The sequence below is a fragment of the Triturus cristatus genome, chromosome 4_2 (genome assembly GCF_964204655.1).
Source record: "Triturus cristatus chromosome 4_2, aTriCri1.1, whole genome shotgun sequence".
Taxonomy (NCBI): Eukaryota; Metazoa; Chordata; class Amphibia; order Caudata; family Salamandridae; genus Triturus; species Triturus cristatus.
The window spans coordinates 504,066,407-504,087,363 of record NC_140586.1 but is presented as its reverse complement, the minus strand read 5'-3'; the positions used below and the strand labels follow the sequence as shown (position 1 = coordinate 504,087,363).

General features: G+C 48.3%; 1 protein-coding gene across 3 annotated transcripts in view; it reads right to left on the bottom strand.

The window, feature by feature from the left end:
* LOC146834618 (vitellogenin-A2-like) overlaps window positions 1-17,504 on the bottom strand; it is a 512,107-nt gene extending 494,603 nt beyond the window's left edge. For all 3 annotated transcript variants that reach the window (XM_085602090.1, XM_085602091.1, XM_085602093.1), the window contains exons 1-3: window positions 17,375-17,504; window positions 17,242-17,262; window positions 16,980-17,131 (exon numbers count right to left, since the gene is read on the bottom strand). In XM_085602090.1, coding sequence (XP_085458216.1) covers window positions 16,980-17,131; window positions 17,242-17,262; window positions 17,375-17,414 — 213 coding nt within the window. In that variant the 5' untranslated portion in view covers window positions 17,415-17,504. The remainder of the gene's footprint in view (window positions 1-16,979; window positions 17,132-17,241; window positions 17,263-17,374) is intronic.
* Window positions 17,505-20,957: the final 3,453 nt, after the last annotated feature.

Here is a 20,957-nt window from a genome sequence, read left to right as displayed (position 1 = left end):
AACGGGGGAATTTCATTGGTTTTTTATCAGTAAAATTTCCGCTAACTATAACATGTGTGAAACCTATGGTTTTTTCAGTGAATTTGCAAGGTTTTTTAAATGCTAATTCCTAACTATAACGTGTGTGAAACCTATGGTTTTTTCAGTGAATTTGTACGGTTTTTTAAATGCTAAGTTACTTTACGCCATTCGTGGAGTGCACGCCCACTTAACGCAGTTCGTTCCGTGCGCGCACGGTGCGCATCGCGCACCGTGCGCGCACAGTGAGCACGCGGTGCGCTTCGCGCACCGCGCACCCACTTTACGCAGTTAGTGCCGTACACGCAAGGTGGGCACGCGGTGCGCGTAGCGCACCGTGCGCACATGGAGGACATATTATGCGCTTCCTTGTGATAGGTAATCTGTTACATTTAATTTGTAAGTGATGACAATAATACGCCATGCACAGAGAGTGTTTTTTTTTTTTTATTAAAATTTTTAGCGTAAGCGCACCATACGCGTACGGTAAGCGTAATCGGCGAAATTTTCAAAAAATAAAAATTTACCGTTTTTGGCCTTAGGGGATCTTTGAGGACTCAACTAACATGGCTATGTGCATGGGCGCTGTCTAAACAGCCCCTTTATATGTTTTTTGCCTTTGTTTACGAGAGAGAAAATGGCGGCCGCCGCTTCCTGGTTTCGACCGATTCGAATGTTTACTTAGATGTAACAGCCAATCAGAATCGCGCTCGCGCACGCCACCGTACGCGTACGGTAAACTTAAGCGTACCGTAAGCTGGCTCAGATATATATATTGATTTAAAGGCTATTTTCTCAGAATCTACTGAACAGATTTACACCAAACCTACAAAAGGCACTTCCTTGACCTGAGGACTACCTCTCTGCCAAATTTCTAGTAATTCTGTTCAGCCGTTCGGGCTGTAGCCCTGTCTAAAGGTCCTATGGAAAAATGCATGGGAAAAACGCGTTTTGGGACCCCCCTTTTATCTCAGCCCCCGCTTGACGAATCCCTCCGAGACTTTCAGGGTAGGAGCGGAGCGTAGCGCCCCACCTATTTTGAGAAATTCGCGAGGATTCGTCGACCGGCGCCAAAGTTATTCAAAATAGAATGTTGCGGATTTCCTATGGAAACAGGGTCCTAACTATAACTACCTACTGGCGACCGCCAGTAGGTAATATATATATATATATATATACTCATACTCTATTTACCTGGTGATGGTAGCCTAATGACACAGTGCCAGATTTGTTTGATACTCTTCAGCTCTTTATCTCTGTGTTTAAATCAGATCATTGTAAGTTATGGAAAGCTATAAAGAGCTCACACTTGACTCAATATTGAGTTGTCAGTCAAGTTTTTTTTTTTCTGGTAAATTAGTAGCAGACAAGTGATTTCGGTAAACAATGTACTTTATACAGAACTTCCAGCTTTTTGTGATTTTGTAAATCGTGAAATATCTGTGAAATTAATAGAAGTGCTAAGATTTCTCTGCCATCTGCTGCAAAAAACACGTCTTGGTGTTCTCATTTCATTTATCTAGTCAGTCCTCTGTGGGATAAACGCACAGCGCACTGCACATCATAACATATCTATGACAGTCACCTAAAGCTATGGTCCAGACTGTGCCCATTTTTCTCACTACCTGCAGGCGCACAGCAGCACTGCAACCAGGTGGAGAAAAACGTACCATTGGTATCGGAGTCACAAACAACATGACACACCCAACTGAGCAGTGCTTCATTTGTGCCGGTGCTTTCCGGTGCTTAGCACCGGCACTTACCTATCAGGGCCGGGTCTACACACGGCGGTATCTGCACATCACATATGGCATTAATGATAAGTCTCGGCATGACTGCTTTATTGCGCAGTGTTGTTCTCATGACTAGTCTCCTGACAGATTCCTGTGAAGAGTGTTGCGGCTGTGAGAGCTGCCTGTGGCAAGATTAATTTATATGATGCCAGCCGCAGCCCTGGGTTTAGTATTGCCAGTAGGCGGGAGTAGGGACACTGATTGGGCTGGAATCTGGATAGATTTGGTTCTGCGGGGCTGTGTGCGCCAGGCAGCATGCGCAGATTTGTTTCAGATTGCCACGTGATGCCCCGGCACACCCGCGCGACGGGCGTCATACCCCACCCATGAGTCAATGTCAGCCTGACGGCGTTGAGGATCAGAGGCACAGGCCACCAGGCCTGCTATACTACATTCACCACCACGAGTAAACCGTAAGTATGCCATTGCCGTACCAACGCTGCTTTTTCATTTTTTGAGCGTGGTGGCGTGACACCCGTCACCGTGGTGGTAACTCTTACTCCACAAGATTCCATGGATGCACTGCAGTGCCCACCCTGGCCTAGTAGCAGCCAGCGGCCGCCGGCGTACACATTATAATTTAGGGCCAGGATTAAGTTAAAGGCCCTGCCCGGTCCCTGCCCTGAATGATCTTCCCCTAAACAGTTTACTGCTTAAGAGTGGCTAAATGCCATGAAAAGCAGAATGTTGTAGTGGTAAGGTTGTGGCGTGTGGCTGGCAGCACGCGCAGCATTTTATTGTTTTTCAAATACGCTAACCAAGTTAACTTGCCATTTTGAGTGAGTTTTAAGTTGAAATATGCCTTCAATGACGTCAATTCTACTCTTCTTTTCACCCGGTCCTGATGACTTTGAATATATATGCAGCATATTTGTGTGTTCACGGATGTGATGGTTCCGTTTCTGATCTCTGAACTCTTTTTTTTAGCATGCCTGTGTTTATACAGTGCCTCAAACAAGTTCTTTGAAGCATTCACAAGTCTGAATGTTGCTGCTATACGCAACAAAATATACATAATAATGTGAATCAAGAAAACAAAATCCGGTTTCTGTTATGTGTCCAGTTTTAAAGTACCATGGCTAGAATCTATGTATATTTTAGATTTACAGGTGCCACCCTTTGCAACACTACTTTAGCCTTTCATATATACTGTTAACCTGTAGAGAGTAAATCAAGTTAGAAGAAGGCAATAGAACGCAGTGCGCAATTGTGGGGAAGGGACTTATCCTGAGTGTTGTGCAGCAGGGCTTTAAGTGGGGTGAAATAACCCAGGGGTCACACTTAGGGGCATGGCCGAAGTAATTAAGGGCGTTGCCTAAAAACGCATGAGCTAAAAATCTGTCCTTGGCATAATGTGCCGCCCGACTGGTATTTTGCTGCTTCTCTCATGGCATTCAGAAATATAATACAACAAGTAACATTACACCTACAATAAATTAGAACTACTGACTTTGTCAATGACTGTTAGTTGCATATGCTAAATAAGCAACTACTATGGCGTCCTTGTATATAATATTGAAAATGCTTCCGTTATGAACTTATGAGACAGTGAAATGACCATAACGAGTCTCTTTGATTTTACATCACAGGCAGTTATGGGTGGCACTGCTGCAGAGTTAATAAAAAAAATAGTTTCACCCTGAGGATGAGGGTAAAAATGGAGAGCCCGTTAGGGACCCGTCTAGACACCTGATTTTGAGAACTGCCTGTGCTAAGCAAAGGCAAGACCCATCCCACTTAAAGCCCTGTTGTGCTGGAGAGGTCATGGATAGGAGAAGATATCAAGGTGGGAGAAAGAGCTATTTCGTCATTGGGTATAAAGGCTCGAGTATTAAGGCGGGTCTTTATCAGTGTTAGAAATGGGATTTCTGGCTGGCTAGGGCTTGCGCCAAAGCCAGGCAGAAACCACCACTCTAGTCAGGGCTGGGGAGTTACACGCCAAAGATAACCCCTGCTCACCCCCTTGGTAGCTTGGCACGAGCAGTCAGGCTTATCTCTGAGGCAATGTGTAAAGCGTTTGCGCGCGCACCCAGCAACAACACCCAAGGCCCACCACAAAGGAAACTCCACACAAGGTATTATATAAAAATAACCTTTGTATTATACCAAACACATTAGATAAAAACACACACTTTGCAATGTGCCAACAGGCACGGGCAGAATTTACAAGGGATTATATGTACAGGGGACAGGGCCACATGGACCACTGTCAGGAATTAGCACTTTTAGAACTTAGCACAAATCACCGATAGTAAATGTAGAACATAACACAAAGTAACTGTAGAGCACAACCAGTAACTACTGGCGCAATAATGACCTCAGCGTCATCACACTAGCATCAGGTATAAAACCTATCCTGCATCTATCACAGGGGCATAAATCACATTATGCAATTCGCATTGGTCTAACGCATTAGACCTAACCACCTAAGTATAACTATACTAGGGGCGCACATCGCACAGGGAAGTACATTCTCCCTACCATCAACCTAAGCAGGTAAAACAACCTTCTAGCCAGAAATAACCAGATTTAGAGGTATCAGACACAGGGTGCGCAAAACATGCTATATACAGTACATTTCCTAGCACCAAAAGCATGAAGACAGGGGGCGCAAAACATACTACACCGTACATTTCCTAGCACCAAAATCACATCAGAGTCCAGGTTGCGCCAAAACCTCAACGTAGCAGCTGCCCACTACTTGCTGGGCAGCTGGGGACAAGCACAGGGCCTAAACGCTGCAGCTGGCACTAAGTGCTGCGCAGCTGGGGAAGGCACATAGTAGGCAGGGGCTCTCACTAGCCCCTGAAACGATATCCAGAATGTTGGAGCCACCTAGGCTTGAAAATGACATGTCCCCATGGAGCGCACGGGCTCCTAAAATAATGGTGCGCCAATATAGAAAAGGGGCTTGCCCCAAAGTACTGTGGAGCGCACTGGCGCTCTCGGGGCAACTATGCTGGGTTGGAGCCTCTCTGGCTCAAGAAACAATTAGGCTCGTGGGAGCCAGGCAGGCTCGAGAACCAATCGTACCCAAATGTTGGAGCCTCGTGGGCTCAGAACACCCAGGAAATGCCCCCGAAGCCGAGCGCACTAGCGCTCTGAAAACAAACACTGTCCCAACCGTTGGAGCCTTCTCAGGCTCTGGAACAAGGGATATGGGCCGGGACGGGGAGCTGACTTGCCCCCTCGTTGGGGCGGCCCGCTGCCAGATGGGGCCGCCCAGGAAACCACAACACGGTGCCTTTACCGGCATTTCGTAAGATATGCTCCCTCTTAGAGCGGGAGGCGGCCCGGACCCCCTTAGAGCCCTCACTTACCGGCTCTCTCTCACGGGGATGGCTCTGCTCTGCTGCGGGACCGGCCTTCATTCTCCTGGTCGTGGCAGGGCAGCAACGCGCGGGGCTCCGTCTTCCGCACCGGAGCCCCACCTGGATTCTCCGCCTCAGCTCCTTCACCGAGAGGGACCGGGACTTCTCATTCGGCTGTGGCGGCGGCCGCGGGACTTCCTCTACTCGTGTCCTGCGGCCCCGCCCATGTCTCAGGCAGACGTGCCTGACTTCCGGGTTGCGGCGGTGATTTTCCTTTATCGGCGGCAATGCGGGGTGGGCACCCGTTTAATTGGAGGTCAAATAGGCAGCATCCACAGTGGGGTGGGCACCCGCAAAGGAGATATAAAGCGGGGTGGCACCCGTAAATTACAATATAATGCGTGGTAGGCACCCGCAAATTAAGGGACCAAATAAGCGGGGTGGGCACCCGCGAAAGTACGCATCATGGGGGAATCCCTACGCTGGGGATTCCCTCTCTTGTTCGTTGTGCAGCACCGTGCTGCGAGGCCCACGCGCTCCCAGGCACTTGGTAGGCTGTAACAAGCCTTGGCAAAGGAAAAAGTTTTAATCAGTCCTGGGCATTTAGAAGATGGAGCAAAGCAGCTCCCAGCAAGGGAAAGTCCTCCAGGTATCCAGGGCATCCAGGGGCTGGGCAGGGCCCAGGGAGGCAAGCCTTCCCCGGGGCCCCAGCAGCAGCACGCCCCTGGCAGATTCAAGTCAGAACAAGAACTTTTTGTAAGGGGACACAGCCCCTTTTTATACACAGGTTCCTTTCTCTGGGTTCAGGGTGAGGGGGAGAACCAGTCGCAGCAGGTTGGGGAGCACCCTTGATGTGCTCAGCCCCTCACTCTATTCACTGGCAGGGCTAGGGTCGTCAGTCGCACCACAGGGGGCGGAGCCAGCATTGTGTGGGGAAAGCCCTGCCCTATTCAGGACCCAGGTGTACTCCTCCCACCCATCTACCTGCCGCTCTATCCAATCACCACCGGGGCAGACTCATCCTGACTCTGGGGATTCCCTGGCCCGTCACATGACCTCAACCAGCCAATCGCCAGACAAGGCACACATTTTACACTGCACACCGAAGTGCCCACTTCTAGAAGTGGCACTTCCACACTAGGTAGATGCATGCCGCACACATCATCACGCAGCATTCAATCACCCGAGTCCGCACATACCAGACTCGACCCTGCACACCCCACGCATCAGGAACCACCAGGGACACATACATTCCCCATGCATTCCTATGGGAGGGCAGGCCTATCTCACCACATGCACTCAGGGGGCGAACGCACTTTACTCTGGGACACAGGGAAAGTGCACAGAAACCACAAATCACTACCCACCAGGTCACCAGTAAAAGCAAAAAGTTCAGGGGTGAACCTGCCAGAAGGGCCAAGTCCAACACAACCCCCTTCCAGCCAAAACGCAGGGCAGACCAATCACCACCGTGATGGTCTTCCCTGCTTGGGGCGATAGAACATGGACGCAGGCCCGCACTGCAGGGACACTCTCCGGTTCTACGCCATTCTCAATCAACATAGTTCCATCTGAAAAAAAACAACCGAAAAGAACTCAGGCCCAACTAGGCTACCCCACTGGTGCTACCTAGTTGTCCATGGCCAGGACCAGGCCCTAGGCCACCCAGATACCACTGGTCCTTGCCAAACCCAGAGTGGGGGGTAGTAACCCCTGGCATACAAGCCATTCTCCACTCTCCCTCTCAGTGTAGTTCCCAACTACCACTGATCCTTCAACCTAGGGTCCGCGCCCTCAGGCTGACCAGAGGTCACGGGCAAGAATGCCCCACCCTACCTCTACTTCTGGGGTTCCGCACCCTCCCAGGGAAGTACCCACCTGAACACAACTCTCCCACCAGTTCAGGACCTCTCTCCACCAACTGGTCTACCACCTGGGATCCAAGGGGTCAGAGGCGAGGACCCCCTCCCTCTGCACCCCCTTCCACTGTAGAGCAGGGTCTCTTCACTTAAGATGAGCCTCACCTGCCCTCAGGACTACAGCTGCCCTTACGTCCAGATCCGGAAACACCGACTACTGGCTCCCCAACCGAGGGACGTACCCTTTGGTCAGATGCCTGGCGAACCAGGACTTCCTAAGGGTGACACATACCTAGCGTGTCGTGCGACAGTCTGCCTGGCGCAGAGCTCACGACCTCCTGTCCCTTTGACAGTGCGCGAAGATGCCCCAGGACAGAAGTGGCGTCACCATGGTCACTCATTGGTGGCTCAGCCCTTCTGGCCGGCCCCTGACCCACTGGTTCCCACTGGGGACCCTCTCCCCCTCTCACCGCTCACAACCGGACCCCACCTGCTTTCAGGGGGGTACCACCTCACAATTACCCGGAGAACCAGGACTTCCTGGGAGTACATATACCCTCCCGAGGGTGACACATACCTAGCGTGTCGTGTGACAGTCTGCCTGGCACAGAGCTCACGACCTCCTGTCCCTCTGACAGTGCGTGAAGATGCCCCAGGACAGAAGTGGCGTCACCATGGTCACTCATTGGTGGCTCAGCCCTTCTGGCCGGCCCCTGACCCACTGGCTCCCACTGGGGACTCTTTCCCCCTCTCACTCCTCAAAACTGAACCTCTGCACCCTCCACCTAGGAGTGGCACTGCTAGACACCAAAACTGATGGAGGCCTTACTACAGACACTCCCAGCTTACCTCAAACAGGAAGAACCACCTCGAAGAACAGTCCAACAGGACAGACTAGGCTCCCTACCTGGTGTTCCCTCATGGAACCAACCAGTCCTGGAGACGGAGGTTGGGGTTGGGAATACAACCCAGGGTCACGCCCTCAACCAGTTCAGGCGTGAGACCACTCAACCTCCTAACAAATAAGGGTACCTAGCTGGGCTACTCTGAACCATCTCCGCCGCAAGGGTTTGTGGAGATACCTGCACCATTCTTCTAGGGTCACTCCCAAAAACAAGCTCAAGAAGACTCAAAAGAATTTACACACACCAGGCATTGGTGCAACTTCGGAAAACAATAACTCTGAGATTCTCTCTGACACAACAGACTGGAGAACCTTTTTAACACCATTTAACATTCAATCGTCCAGTGCAACACACCATTCATCCACACTCACACCCCCCAGACTAGTAAGACAGTTTCTACCGCCCCTGATTTCTCAACCTGACCACCACGTGACACAGGTACTATTACTCTGGGAACTGGGAATGGGACATTCACATTCATCCAGCGCATTACACATTCATCCCCAAACCCCTCCCAAGACTGGTAAGACAGTTTCTACCGCCCCTGATTTCTCAACCTGACCACCACGTGACACAGGTACCACTACCCCTGGAACTGGGAATGGGAATACATGCACTGGACACACATCTGCTGCCACCACTGGATCCCACCCTCTGGTGAATCCAGAAAACACAATGCACTAAGGGGGATGATCTACCCTCCCGAGCTAGGGACACCTAACTCACAGTGCACAAGAACCACATTTCCAAAGAAATGACATTTAAAAGCAAACTTAGAACAATAATCCCTATACCATGTGATTATCTAAATGCAGAGTTTTGTGGTGCAGCCAGTTGCTGCTGCGGTACAGCGCAAACGCAAGTCCAAATCCCACCGCTGATCACCAATGTTAGAAATGGGATTTCTGGCTGGCTAGGGCTTGCGCCAAAGCCAGGCAGAAACCACCACTCTAGTCAGGGCTGGGGAGTTACACGCCAAAGATAACCCCTGCTCACCCCCTTGGTAGCTTGGCACGAGCAGTCAGGCTTATCTCTGAGGCAATGTGTAAAGCGTTTGCGCGCACACCCAGCAACAACACCCAAGGCCCACCACAAAGGAAACTCCACACAAGGTATTATATAAAAATAACCTTTGTATTATACACAACACATTAGATAAAAACACACACTTTGCAATGTGCCAACAGGCACGGGCAGAATTTACAAGGGATTATATGTACAGGGGACAGGGCCACATGGACCACTGTCAGGAATTAGCACTTTTAGAACTTAGCACAAATCACCAATAGTAAATGTAGAACATAACACAAAGTAACTGTAGAGCACAACCAGTAACTACTGGCGCAATAATGACCTCAGCGTCATCACACTAGCATCAGGTATAAAACCTATCCTGCATCTACCACAGGGGCATAAATCACATTATGCAATTCGCATTGGTCTAACGCATTAGACCTAACCACCTAAGTATAACTATACTAGGGGCGCACTTCGCACAGGGAAGTACATTCTCCCTACCATCAACCTAAGCAGGTAAAACAACCTTCTAGCCAGAAATAACCACATTTAGAGGTATCAGACACAGGGTGCGCAAAACATGCTATATACAGTACATTTCCTAGCACCAAAAGCATGAAGACAGGGGGCGCAAAACATACTACACCGTACATTTCCTAGCACCAAAATCACATCAGAGTCCAGGTTGCGCCAAAACCTAAACGTAGCAGCTGCCCACTACTTGCTGGGCAGCTGGGGACAAGCACAGGGCCTAAACGCTGCAGCTGGCACTAAGTGCTGCGCAGCTGGGGAAGGCACATAGTAGGCAGGGGCTCTCACTAGCCCCTGAAACGATATCCAGAATGTTGGAGCCACCTAGGCTCGAAAATGACATGTCCCCATGGAGCGCACGGGCTCCTAAAATAATGGTGCGCCAATATAGAAAAGGGGCTTGCTCCAAAGTACTGTGGAGCGCACTGGCGCTCTCGGGGCAACTATGCTGGGTTGGAGCCTCTCTGGCTCAAGAAACAATTAGGCTCGCGGGAGCCAGGCAGGCTCGAGAACCAATCGTACCCAAACGTTGGAGCCTCGTGGGCTCATAACACCCAGGAAATGCCCCCGAAGCCGAGCGCACTAGCGCTCTGAAAACAAACACTGTCCCAACCGTTGGAGCCTTCTCAGGCTCTGGAACAAGGGATATGGGCCGGGACGGGGAGCTGACTTGCCCCCTCGTTGGGGCGGCCCGCTGCCAGACGGGGCCGCCCAGGAAACCACAGCACGGTGCCTTTACCGGCATTTCATAAGATATGCTCCCTCTTAGAGCGGGAGGCGGCCCGGACCCCCTTAGAGCCCTCACTTACCGGCTCTCTCTCACGGGGATGGCTCTGCTCTGCTGCGGGACCGGCCTTCATTCTCCTGGTCGTGGCAGGGCAGCAACGCGCGGGGCTCCGTCTTCCGCACCGGAGCCCCACCTGGATTCTCCGCCTCAGCTCCTTCACCGAGAGGGACCGGGACGTCTCATTTGGCTGTGGCGGCGGCCGCGGGACTTCCTCTACTCGTGTCCTGCGGCCCCGCCCATGTCTCAGGCGGACGTGCCTGACTTCCGGGTTGCGGCTGTGATTTTCCTTTATCGGCGGCAATGCGGGGTGGGCACCCGTTTAATTGGAGGTCAAATAGGCGGCATCCACAGCGGGGTGGGCACCCGCAAAGGAGATATAAAGCGGGGTGGCACCCGTAAATTACAATATAATGCGGGGTAGGCACCCGCAAATTAAGGGACCAAATAAGCGGGGTGGGCACCCGCGACAGCACGCATCATGGGGGAATCCCTACGCTGGGGATTCCCTCTCTTGTTCGTTGTGCAGCACCGTGCTGCGAGGCCCACGCGCTCCCAGGCACTTGGTAGGCTGTAACAAGCCTTGGCAAAGGAAAAAGTTCTAATCAGTCCTGGGCATTTAGAAGATGGAGCAAAGCAGCTCCCAGCAAGGGAAAGTCCTCCAGGTATCCAGGGCATCCAGGGGCTGGGCAGGGCCCAGGGAGGCAAGCCTTCCCCGGGGCCCCAGCAGCAGCACGCCCCTGGCAGATTCAAGTCAGAACAAGAACATTTTGTAAGGGGACACAGCCCCTTTTTATACACAGGTTCCTTTGTCTGGGTTCAGGGTGAGGGGGAGAACCAGTCGCAGCTGGTTGGGGAGCACCCTTGATGTGCTCAGCCCCTCACTCTATTCACTGGCAGGGCTAGGGTCGTCAGTCGCACCACAGGGGGCGGAGCCAGCATTGTGTGGGGAAAGCCCTGCCCTATTCAGGACCCAGGTGTACTCCTCCCACCCATCTACCTGCCGCTCTATCCAATCACCACCGGGGCAGACCCATCCTGACTCTGGGGATTCCCTGGCCCGTCACATGACCTCAACCAGCCAATCGCCAGACAAGGCACACATTTTACACTGCACACCGAAGTGCACACTTCTAGAAGTGTCACTTCCACACTAGGTACATGCACGCCGCACACATCATCGCGCAGCATTCGATCACCCGAGTCCGCACATACCAGACTCGACCCTGCACACCCCACGCATCAGGAACCACCAGGGACACATACATTCCCCATGCATTTCTATGGGAGGGCAGGCCTATCTCACCACATGCACTCAGGGGGCGAACGCACTTTACTCTGGGACACAGGGAAAGTGCGCAGAAACCACAAATCACTACCCACCAGGTCACCAGTAAAAGCAAAAAGTTCAGGGGTGAACCTGCCAGAAGGGCCAAGTCCAACAATCAGTGATTGTGTGCTTCTTTCATTATCAATTGCAGGACTCATGTGGATTGTATGATATGTGGGCACATGATGGTTCAGTTTCTGGGCTTATAAATTGAGGTGGTTTTCCTCTTGTTTCTTTTGTTTTGCATTGTATGATTTTGAGTCTGGCTGTGTTGTGACTCCATGTGTGGCACTCATCTCTTGAGATATTATTTGATTACTGAGAGCTTTCAACCAGATAACAAGGATAAGCATAACCTTACACTGCAACAAACTAAGTATACCTTTTTTTAAATTATTAATGGCGCATTTGCTTAGCAACACCCCTAAACCGATGAGCTCCAAATACTGTCAGATTCCTTTGCGACTGTTGAGCATATTTAACAGATTTGCATAGTTAGCTTGCAAAAACATGTTCACTGCCTTCAGAATACTCCATGTGGTGCTTTTTCTCAAAATCAATTCAATTGAAGGGTTGTGTGTTTTGCAGTTAAAGTTATGAATATATGTACACAATTTCTAGTATCCTTATTTTGCCTGTGTCTCATGTTTAGATTGCTCTGACAAATGCTCATTTTCTACAGCATGTAAAATATAAAATAGGCAGCAGAGATGTTTGCAGCAAACATTTAAAGCAACCCATTAAAGTTTGCTCTAGGTTGCCTCTTCTCTTCACAAGGTGTGCATGTCACATTCACTTGAGAGGTTTGGAATGCCCCAATACCTGCAACAAGCACACTTTTAAAAGGAACACATGTGCGGTGTATCTGCATTGAGTTTAAGAATCATATAGGGTTTTGATATGCACCTGATCATTACTTACTCTGAGAGAGTGCCAGTGACAGAAGTACGCTCCAGGCTGCAGTTGCACCTGGACCCGGGGTGACGGGGCAAGTGACAGGCCCATTTGTCATACTTGCACTGGTGACCTTTGCAGTATTGTAATGCAACTGATAGGTTCTCCACTTGTTAGCTGCCATAGTGGGGTTGTCACTACACAGCTGGCTGTCTTTTCTATATTTAATCTAAATTTGTCAAGGAAAAGAGGTCTCAATGCAGTCTGTTGTTTAACCCCTCATCTATTATGTGAGAAGTATGTGTGTGTGTGTCGGATGACATCTCTCTTGTTATGTTACTTCCTCCACATTTCAGACAATGCAGTGGCAAAGCCCACAGTTAGCAAGCACTATAAAGACAAGTTATCATGTTTTATGGTTCTAATATTTAAACCAGTCATATAATGACACTATATGAGGTGAACTGTCTAGGCGCAGATGTTATTCACTTATGTGCTTCACGCTCGAAAGTCTACCTTGCTGAAATTCAGATCGGGTATTACATCGGACTTTCAGCAGTGCCAGTTGAAGATGTAGGTGGGGTAAATAGACTAAGTGGGTGGAGCCAGTGGAGGAAGTGGGTGGAGTCGGGCATAGTGGGTGTGGCCTTCAACAAACATTTGAGCACCTGGACTTCATATTTTACAAATTAAGCACTGCAACTGAACCCTCTCTTAACCCTGGAACTGCAGGCTGTCTCTAGAGGATGAGGGAGAAAAGGTGTGGAAAGGAGCCATAACCCCTGCCAGCGCTGTCAGTGGCAGTACCAACACAACTTCTGACCATCTCATGGCTACAACCGTAATAGTTCAGTCTATTCCAAGCCACCCACAGCTACAATAAAGGCGCGGGCGGCAGGTGTTATTGACTAATTATTAAAATCTGTTGTACTCATCTTAAAATTAGACAGACAGTGACACCATGTGGTAGGCGGTCATTACTGCGGGTGTTCGGAATTAAGTGTCAGCTCCGACCGAGCATTGGAAACCATCTATCGGCTCTAATTAATCACATCCCATCCAGGAAATCTCTTCAGCTGCAGCTGATGTCAGTCCGAAGAGTGACAGAGAGAAGTTTCCAAGGAAGCAATTGCCCAGGAAAATTATGAATCCATGCTGTACCTGGTGCACATGACCGCATGCAAATTGAAATCTTTGAAAGAAACTGAACGTGCTACAATGAGACGAGCTTTTGCAGCACCACTGGTGATCTGTCATGCATAGTTCTCCTGCACAAAATAGCTGCGTTGAAAGCAACTGCATGCATCATAATTTCCCCGAATTGTGCTGCAATACCTAGTGTTACTTTGCGTTAGATGCTGCAATAGCGAGGGTACCTGTTGACAGTACCATCAGCTTTTACCGGTTGTATGACAGAGGCACGCTTGGTTAGCCACGCATGCCTTTACTACGCGATCCTAACCACAAATGTGTCTGAGCCACGCATTTGTCTGTCACTCATGCCTTTACCACACACGCATTTACCACGCAATTTCGTGGTAGAGGCATGATTGGTAAAGGGATGTGTGTGGTAAAGATTACCACTAATCCCCTCCCCATGCCCTAAATTCCTATGCCCCACCTTGCCTCCCAAACCTGAGGCCTAAAACCTGCCCTGCCCTTAAAACTACACCTTCCCCTCCCCCCGCCCTGAGGCCTAAAACCCTGCCCCCTACCATAAACTACAGCGACCAAAGCCCCCTTCTCCCTGAGCCCTAAAACGTACCTCGTACTGTCCATAAATCTACCCCAACCCCTTCCACTGCCCTGAGGCCTACAACCCTTCCCCCAATTGAAAAACTGACTCCAACCCCCTCTGCCCTGAGCTTTAAAACCGTCACTACTCCTAAAAACTCCCCCCAAATCCATCCCTTAAAACTACAGTGACCCCCTCCCCCAGCCCTGAGCCCTAAAACCCTACCCCTCCTTCTAAAAAGTACCCCGCCCTGAGCCCTAAAAGTGACCCCACTGTAAAAACTGCCCACCCGGGTCCAGCCCCACTTACCTGTCCACGGCCGGAGCTTCCTGTTCCGATGCTTCTTCTTCTCCCCGCCCATCCTGAACACTAGACAGCTGTCTGACTTTGCTACACGTATGCGTAGCTAAGGCAGGCGCCGGGCTCAGGCAAGCGTGGTTACGCTTGCGGGGAAACAACGCATGTGGCTCAGCCCGCATTGTAAATGCTATTTCCTGCTTTTAGCCATTGCTTTGTGAAAATGAGCTTGAAAATACCCCACTGGACCCTTATGAATGCTATTTACCCAACCCTTCTTCTGAATGGGTGTGGTTTATATGGTCCACTTCCTTTTAAGGAGCATTTGGATTTTCACAAACCCTATAAATTAGTGAGGTGAAATCGATGGCCAGCACCCTGACTCTGAAAATTCTAAGTGCAACATTGGTGAGCTTGTTAGAAATGTGATTATTCAGTCATACCAATAGTATTTAACTATGTATACGTCATTGGGAGTAACTGCTTTCAGTACTAAGGTTTAGGGCCGAGTAGGTCTTGGATTTCACCCTGCCTTTCCCTGGTGGGCTTGAGCCTTTGTAGGCCATTTTTGAAGCCCAGAGCAAGTCCTGCCTCTATCACTTTCAGAAGCTCACCAAGTTTAATTGCAGCAGGCACTGGAGGCTATGAGGAGGAGAAAGGGCGGTAGGGAGAATGGAGCGAGCAAGTGATCACAGAGGGAGAAGAGAACGAGGGAGAGAGAGAGAGAGTGGATGGATGGAAAGAGAAAGAGGAAGATTATGCGCAGAGACAAATGGGGCGGGCTGGTTTGAGCATTTTTGCCATGGCTGCTTCCTGTTCCCGGTCGGACCTGCAGGGGGCTACTTTCCTGGCCCTAAGCGCCTTGAAACAGGGGAGGCTGTTTACCAGCATTTACATACAGCACGTTAATGACATGGTTAGGGGTCTCCTTTTTGTAAAGTTAAAGGAACAAGTATGATAAGTAGCCTAATATATGTTCCTTTATTTATTGGAATGCATTTCTATTTTACATTAGGAGCGCATAGATGTATCCTTTACTTTGCATTTACTGATATTGATAATCAACGAGGTCTCCTAAGACACATGCTACATCAATGTTTATTGAGCATTGTGTTCCCAATCAATAAATCCGTAACTACAGGTGTTGGTTAAAAAATGTTTGAACAAGTATCTTATGTTATTTTCCTTTTTACTCGACCCTTGCTATGGATATTTCTTCTTTCCGCCAAGGCACATTTATTTCACAAATCTTGTGAGCTTCAGTAGATCAGGGTCTTAAATGATTCTTTCTTAAATATGAAAGCAGTATACTATCAGCGTACTGACGGGCTAATTAAATAGAAACTGACGGAATGCGGTGTTAAGCCAAAACTGGTAACGCTGCGCTCCGTCAGTTTCAAAACACAGGGGTGTGCTGTATTGACAAGAATGCAGCTCACTCCTGCATTATCCCTAGCGTTGGCGCAAAAAAAGCTGCCTAACCCCAGCGCAGGCACCCTTGCGCCATGTTGCAAGGGTGCCTGCGCTGCAGGGGTGATTGTTTATCTGCAGGAAAGGACACCTTCCTGCACATAAAGAATCTTTACAGGCAATATGCTGTTTACATGTGTGCTGCTTAAAGACCAGATAGTTCCTGGCGATATGTTTGAGGCTGCCCCCTACGGGCAGCGTCCAAAAGCAATGGGTGTTGTGGTGGAACGCCCACTGCAACACCCATTGCACACACTTTTCAAGCTAAGTAGTACATGAATAGGGGCATTATTTACAATGTGGTGTTAAGCCATGCTAAGTGGCTTTATTGCGTCTTGTAAATAAGGCGAAGGACTTAATGCCACCAGAACTTTGGAAAAAGGGACGTTCCTGTAGCGTTAACTCCTTGTAAATATGCCCTTGAATTTTAAGTATAGTGCTACACAACTTTCATAGCCTGAAGGCCGACTACCAAACTGTTCTGAAGGTAAGCGTATCTGGGTAGGTGTATTTTTTTATTTTTCTTAACGCAACATATATGTATGTTAATGATGCATATATCTTCAAGATACGTTGATGTGGAGTGAAGAAAAGTAAATATACACATACTCATGAGTACCTATCTTCACAATATTTCAGTAGTTATTATTGTGGCTGAAATATTTTTGTAGCCTGATATTTTGGTGCTCGATATTCTGTCAAACAACCCAACAAGCTATTGGATCATAAACTCCCACCATCTGTTCCAACCATCTATCCTGCTGAGAGCGAGCCTCAGGAGTCCAATTCACTGAAATGACACAACTCAACCAGTGGTGTAAATGGGCAACACGCTGGCGTGAATGGAGTCTAGCACACACTGGATAAATCTGTTGCTTGCTTCATATTTCAGACCCATAGGCTAATAACAAGTAGTTGTAAACTGAATAGATCTCTTTTTATGAAAATCTGTGATTTTTTAATAGCTTTCACAGACTGGTCTTACAAGAATTCATGCACCAGCCCACCTTTACTCCTGTATGACTTTGCTCCTACCTTCAGCAGGTACACCTTGTGGGACAGTCCACTGATCTCCACCTTACAGTTCAGTTTCATCCCAGATCTGGCCAGGCCAGCCTCCGGTAGTCCATTCAGGATGATGGCCTCGTACTGGAAGACGTAGGTCTTACTTTCACTGAAGACGGGTTCTGGAAGAAGACACAGCAACAACTTGTAGCTTAGAAGGTTACCTTAGCGCCCCATTGGTATTAGACGCAAGAACCCCTTTAAATGGATCCAGACTGTCACACGTACTTACCGACATTGTGCGGTTCACTCCCTGTTGAATACAAACAGATGAACATATGAAAAACACACCTACCAATACCTCAACATATTTGATGAGCTTGGCTAGCATATGGACCTCCTATAGAGACAGGGATTTAACTTACTCACAAGGGCGAGGAAAGCTGCAAGGATAATTCCCCCCATGCTGGTGGTTGATGGAGAGAGCCAGTCCAGTTCTAGTTTTTATACAGCAACAATTGGGAAAGGAGGTTCTTCGGACTGGAACGTTTGCTCATCGTATCTGTACTTGTCAGCCAAGATAAACCAAACATTTCAGCTTGGCAACTACAATCCGTCAAATAAGAGTAAAAAGGACAATATTCCAGCCCTTCTAAGTGTTTGAAGATTCGATACATATTCAGAAGAAAGAGACGGATGTATCTTCGTGTCCTCATTTATATATACTTATATATATTGTATTGCGATTAAATAAATGCATGCTTCACCAATGTTTGTCGTTTGCACGTGTTCTGATTACTTCTTTCGGTCATGCTGACCTAAATAGTGATCTTATCTAAGATGTGATGCAGCCAATGGGTTGTGCAATTGGGAGTAACGCCAGCAAAGTCCCAGTGAGTGACCCCAGACGTCACCGAAACCGGGCTGTGCAATGATGTGTTATTTTAGTTTCAGCTTTTCTCAATTATTCAGACTGCATTTGCATATTCGTGCCATATAAGGAATAGCGCTGTGCCACGTTTGGTAATTCATATTTGAGTTATCCTAATTTTGAACAACACATTTATGTATTTTATGCCAACAAGTAATAGGACAATGTGGGGGAAAACGAAGGAACAAGAGCGCCTCTACTTCACTTCTGTTCAATAAGATTGTGCATAAGCCACATTTACAAGACTAATCTGAATTAGATAAACACCTCCCTCATTCATAATTTATTCATTATTTGGTCTCACCTAGCTGACAGCACAGAGTGTCTGGTTGTGAAAGACCTATTGAGAAATGAACAGTGGGTTTACAGCCCACCATTGCTTAACATTGGTTGGCTTTCTCATGGCTTTGTCACTCTCTTTTGATTCCTTCTTTTCCAATTGCTTGCCTTCCTCTTCTTATGTTATGATCCTCTTCATTGGCTGATTTGTATGCTTCCTCTGCGCACATTTAGGGAACTACTTTTTTCTTTTTTCATTCAGCACTCCATTAGCGTTCATGTATTTAACACCACTCTTCCTCGTGTACGGCTTCCCTCACTCAAACACTTGGTCCCCCATGCTGGGCTGCTCCCTACTCCTACCAGCTTGTCTGTAAAAGTACAGCAACAGGGATATTTTTACTGGGGTATTTCTGAAGAGCAAACTTTAAGGGTTCTTTTTATTTTACCTCTTGTATTCCACATATTGTATGGCCCTCTGCTGAATTCAATCAGCTTGCATCTGAGGCAGAAGGTGGTTCTTGGTATGACCCTTTTGAAGGCTAATTAGTCTGACCCTTGGGTTACTACAAGGAGCAGATGACTGAATTCTATGAAATGTAAATTAGGCCTTGGCAAGCACCTCCCTTTACATTCTGACACTTATTCTTTTTAAATTCTGCTCCGAGTATTTGAAAAATAAGCCACACCTATTATGTGAAATAACTTTTCGATACATAACTACCTTAAAGGCAATCTTGCTTTAGGCAAGTTGCTGACAGTGCTCAGTTAGTAAAGAGAAGAAAATAGAACAAATGATGGATGGAATGCTGAACATTTCAAACATTCACCCCAGTCACAAAGATCTGGGTCTAACCCATCATTTTGTTTGCTCACCACACCACCCCAGTTTGGACCCAGCCACCTGCAAATTACTCTTTACAATGCTCCTCATGGGAACATTCCTCTCAAAACTGCCAAGACAGGTCCTTCCTGGATCGTAAACAAGCATCCTGGGACCAGTTTTGGGGTATCACCCCTCATCAGTCAGGCTAGCTTGAATCCAGTTGCACAATGAGCACTGGGACCCACATCTGGGCATAACCTTCCCACTTAGGGGAACAAAAGCAAAAAGAACAAATGACGGACAGGATGATGAACAATACAAACATTCTCTCCCAGTCCCAAAGATCTTGTTTTAATCCATTTTCTTTTGCTCAATAAGCCAAACCAGTTTGGACCCAGACATATGCAAATCAGTCTTGACACATATGCAAATCAGTCTTGACCCTGCGCCTCATGGGAGCAGTCCAGCCCCATCTGCCAAGACAGGTACTCCCTGGACCAGAAACAAGCATCCTGGGACCAGTTTCGAGGTTTCGCCCCTCATCAGCCAGTCTAGATTATATCCAGTGAGGCAGGCAGCTCAGGGCCCATGTCCGGGCATACCATTTTCACTTAGGGTGACAAAATCAAAAAGAACAAATGATGTACGGAATGCAAAACAATGCAAACATTCACCCCCAGTCACAAAGATCTGGGTTTAATTTATCTTTTTTTGCTCACCATGCCACCCCAGTTTGGGCCTAGCCATATGCAAATCTTACTTGACCCTGCTCCTCATGGAAATAGTCCAGCCTGAACTGTCAGGTCTTCCCTGGACCGTAAACACGCATCCTGGGACCGGTTTTGCGGTTTCACCTTCATTAGCCAGGCTAAACAGAGCACTAAACTGATAACCTCAAACATTATGAAAAATAATGAAAATGTTACAGAGTGAACCCACCAGAATGCCGAATTCTCAGAAAGTGTGGACCAGTAAAGCGTGCCTTGATGCCACTCCATTGACTGCAGTGGAATCAAGAATTATGTTTAAAACTCTCTATAATATACTATTTGACACAAAGTGCATTGGAAGAAAGATCCAGATAAATGCAAACACCACCTCCACTAAATTCAAACAGGATTCATCAATAGGCCATAATGCACTGCATTTCTCAACACATTTACAGGAGACTAAGGGCCGATTTATATCTAGCCAGATGCTCCTGGACCTTCGATAATTGTTGTTCCAACCGTCCTCCATTGGGTCTGTCCGATAACCTACTTCAATGTTGTTGACAAAATAGTCCGTCAAAGCTCCGCCGACTCTGTCGTGTCGAGACTCCTACATCAACGGAGTATATGCTGCAAAGTGGCAGAAAAAGAGACATTTCAGCCAGAATTTCACCCCCCATAGAATTACTTTGCTTTCCGTAGTCAGGGGGGTTAATCCTCGACACCTGACCTGGTGGTTTCTGTAGGTAAGGTACACTTATTTATGTTTCTGCACTGGCGGAGTAGCGTTGCCTCACTGGATCTGAGCCAGCAAGTGAAAAATAAAACAATATCGTAGTATCGTTTTATTTGTCATTTTCCGGCTTTGAGCAAGCTTGTGCAGGGAGAGGCTAGCCGGAACATGGGAGGTAGGAGGAGGAGTGGTATGGGCACGTTTAAGTGCGTGTGTGTGTGTTTGGCCATCCATCTCAGGCTGGCCAAACACACATGCCCAGCATCGCTGTGTTGAACAACTGGGCTGGAGAAACCCCACAGACTCCCTTATCCTGAGTGGAGCGTCTTTTCAGCCCTCTCAGGCCAATCCCCTAGCTGCTCTCATACGAGAGCAGCGCGGGTATTGGATGGGAGTCGTTATGCTTTTTCAGGGACTCCGGGAACAGGAACTGCAGCAGAGGAGCGCGAGGCAGCTGGGTGCACTAAGTAAGTGTTTATTTTTATTATTAATGACCCCGCCGCATACTCCCCCACGTAATTCGCACTGG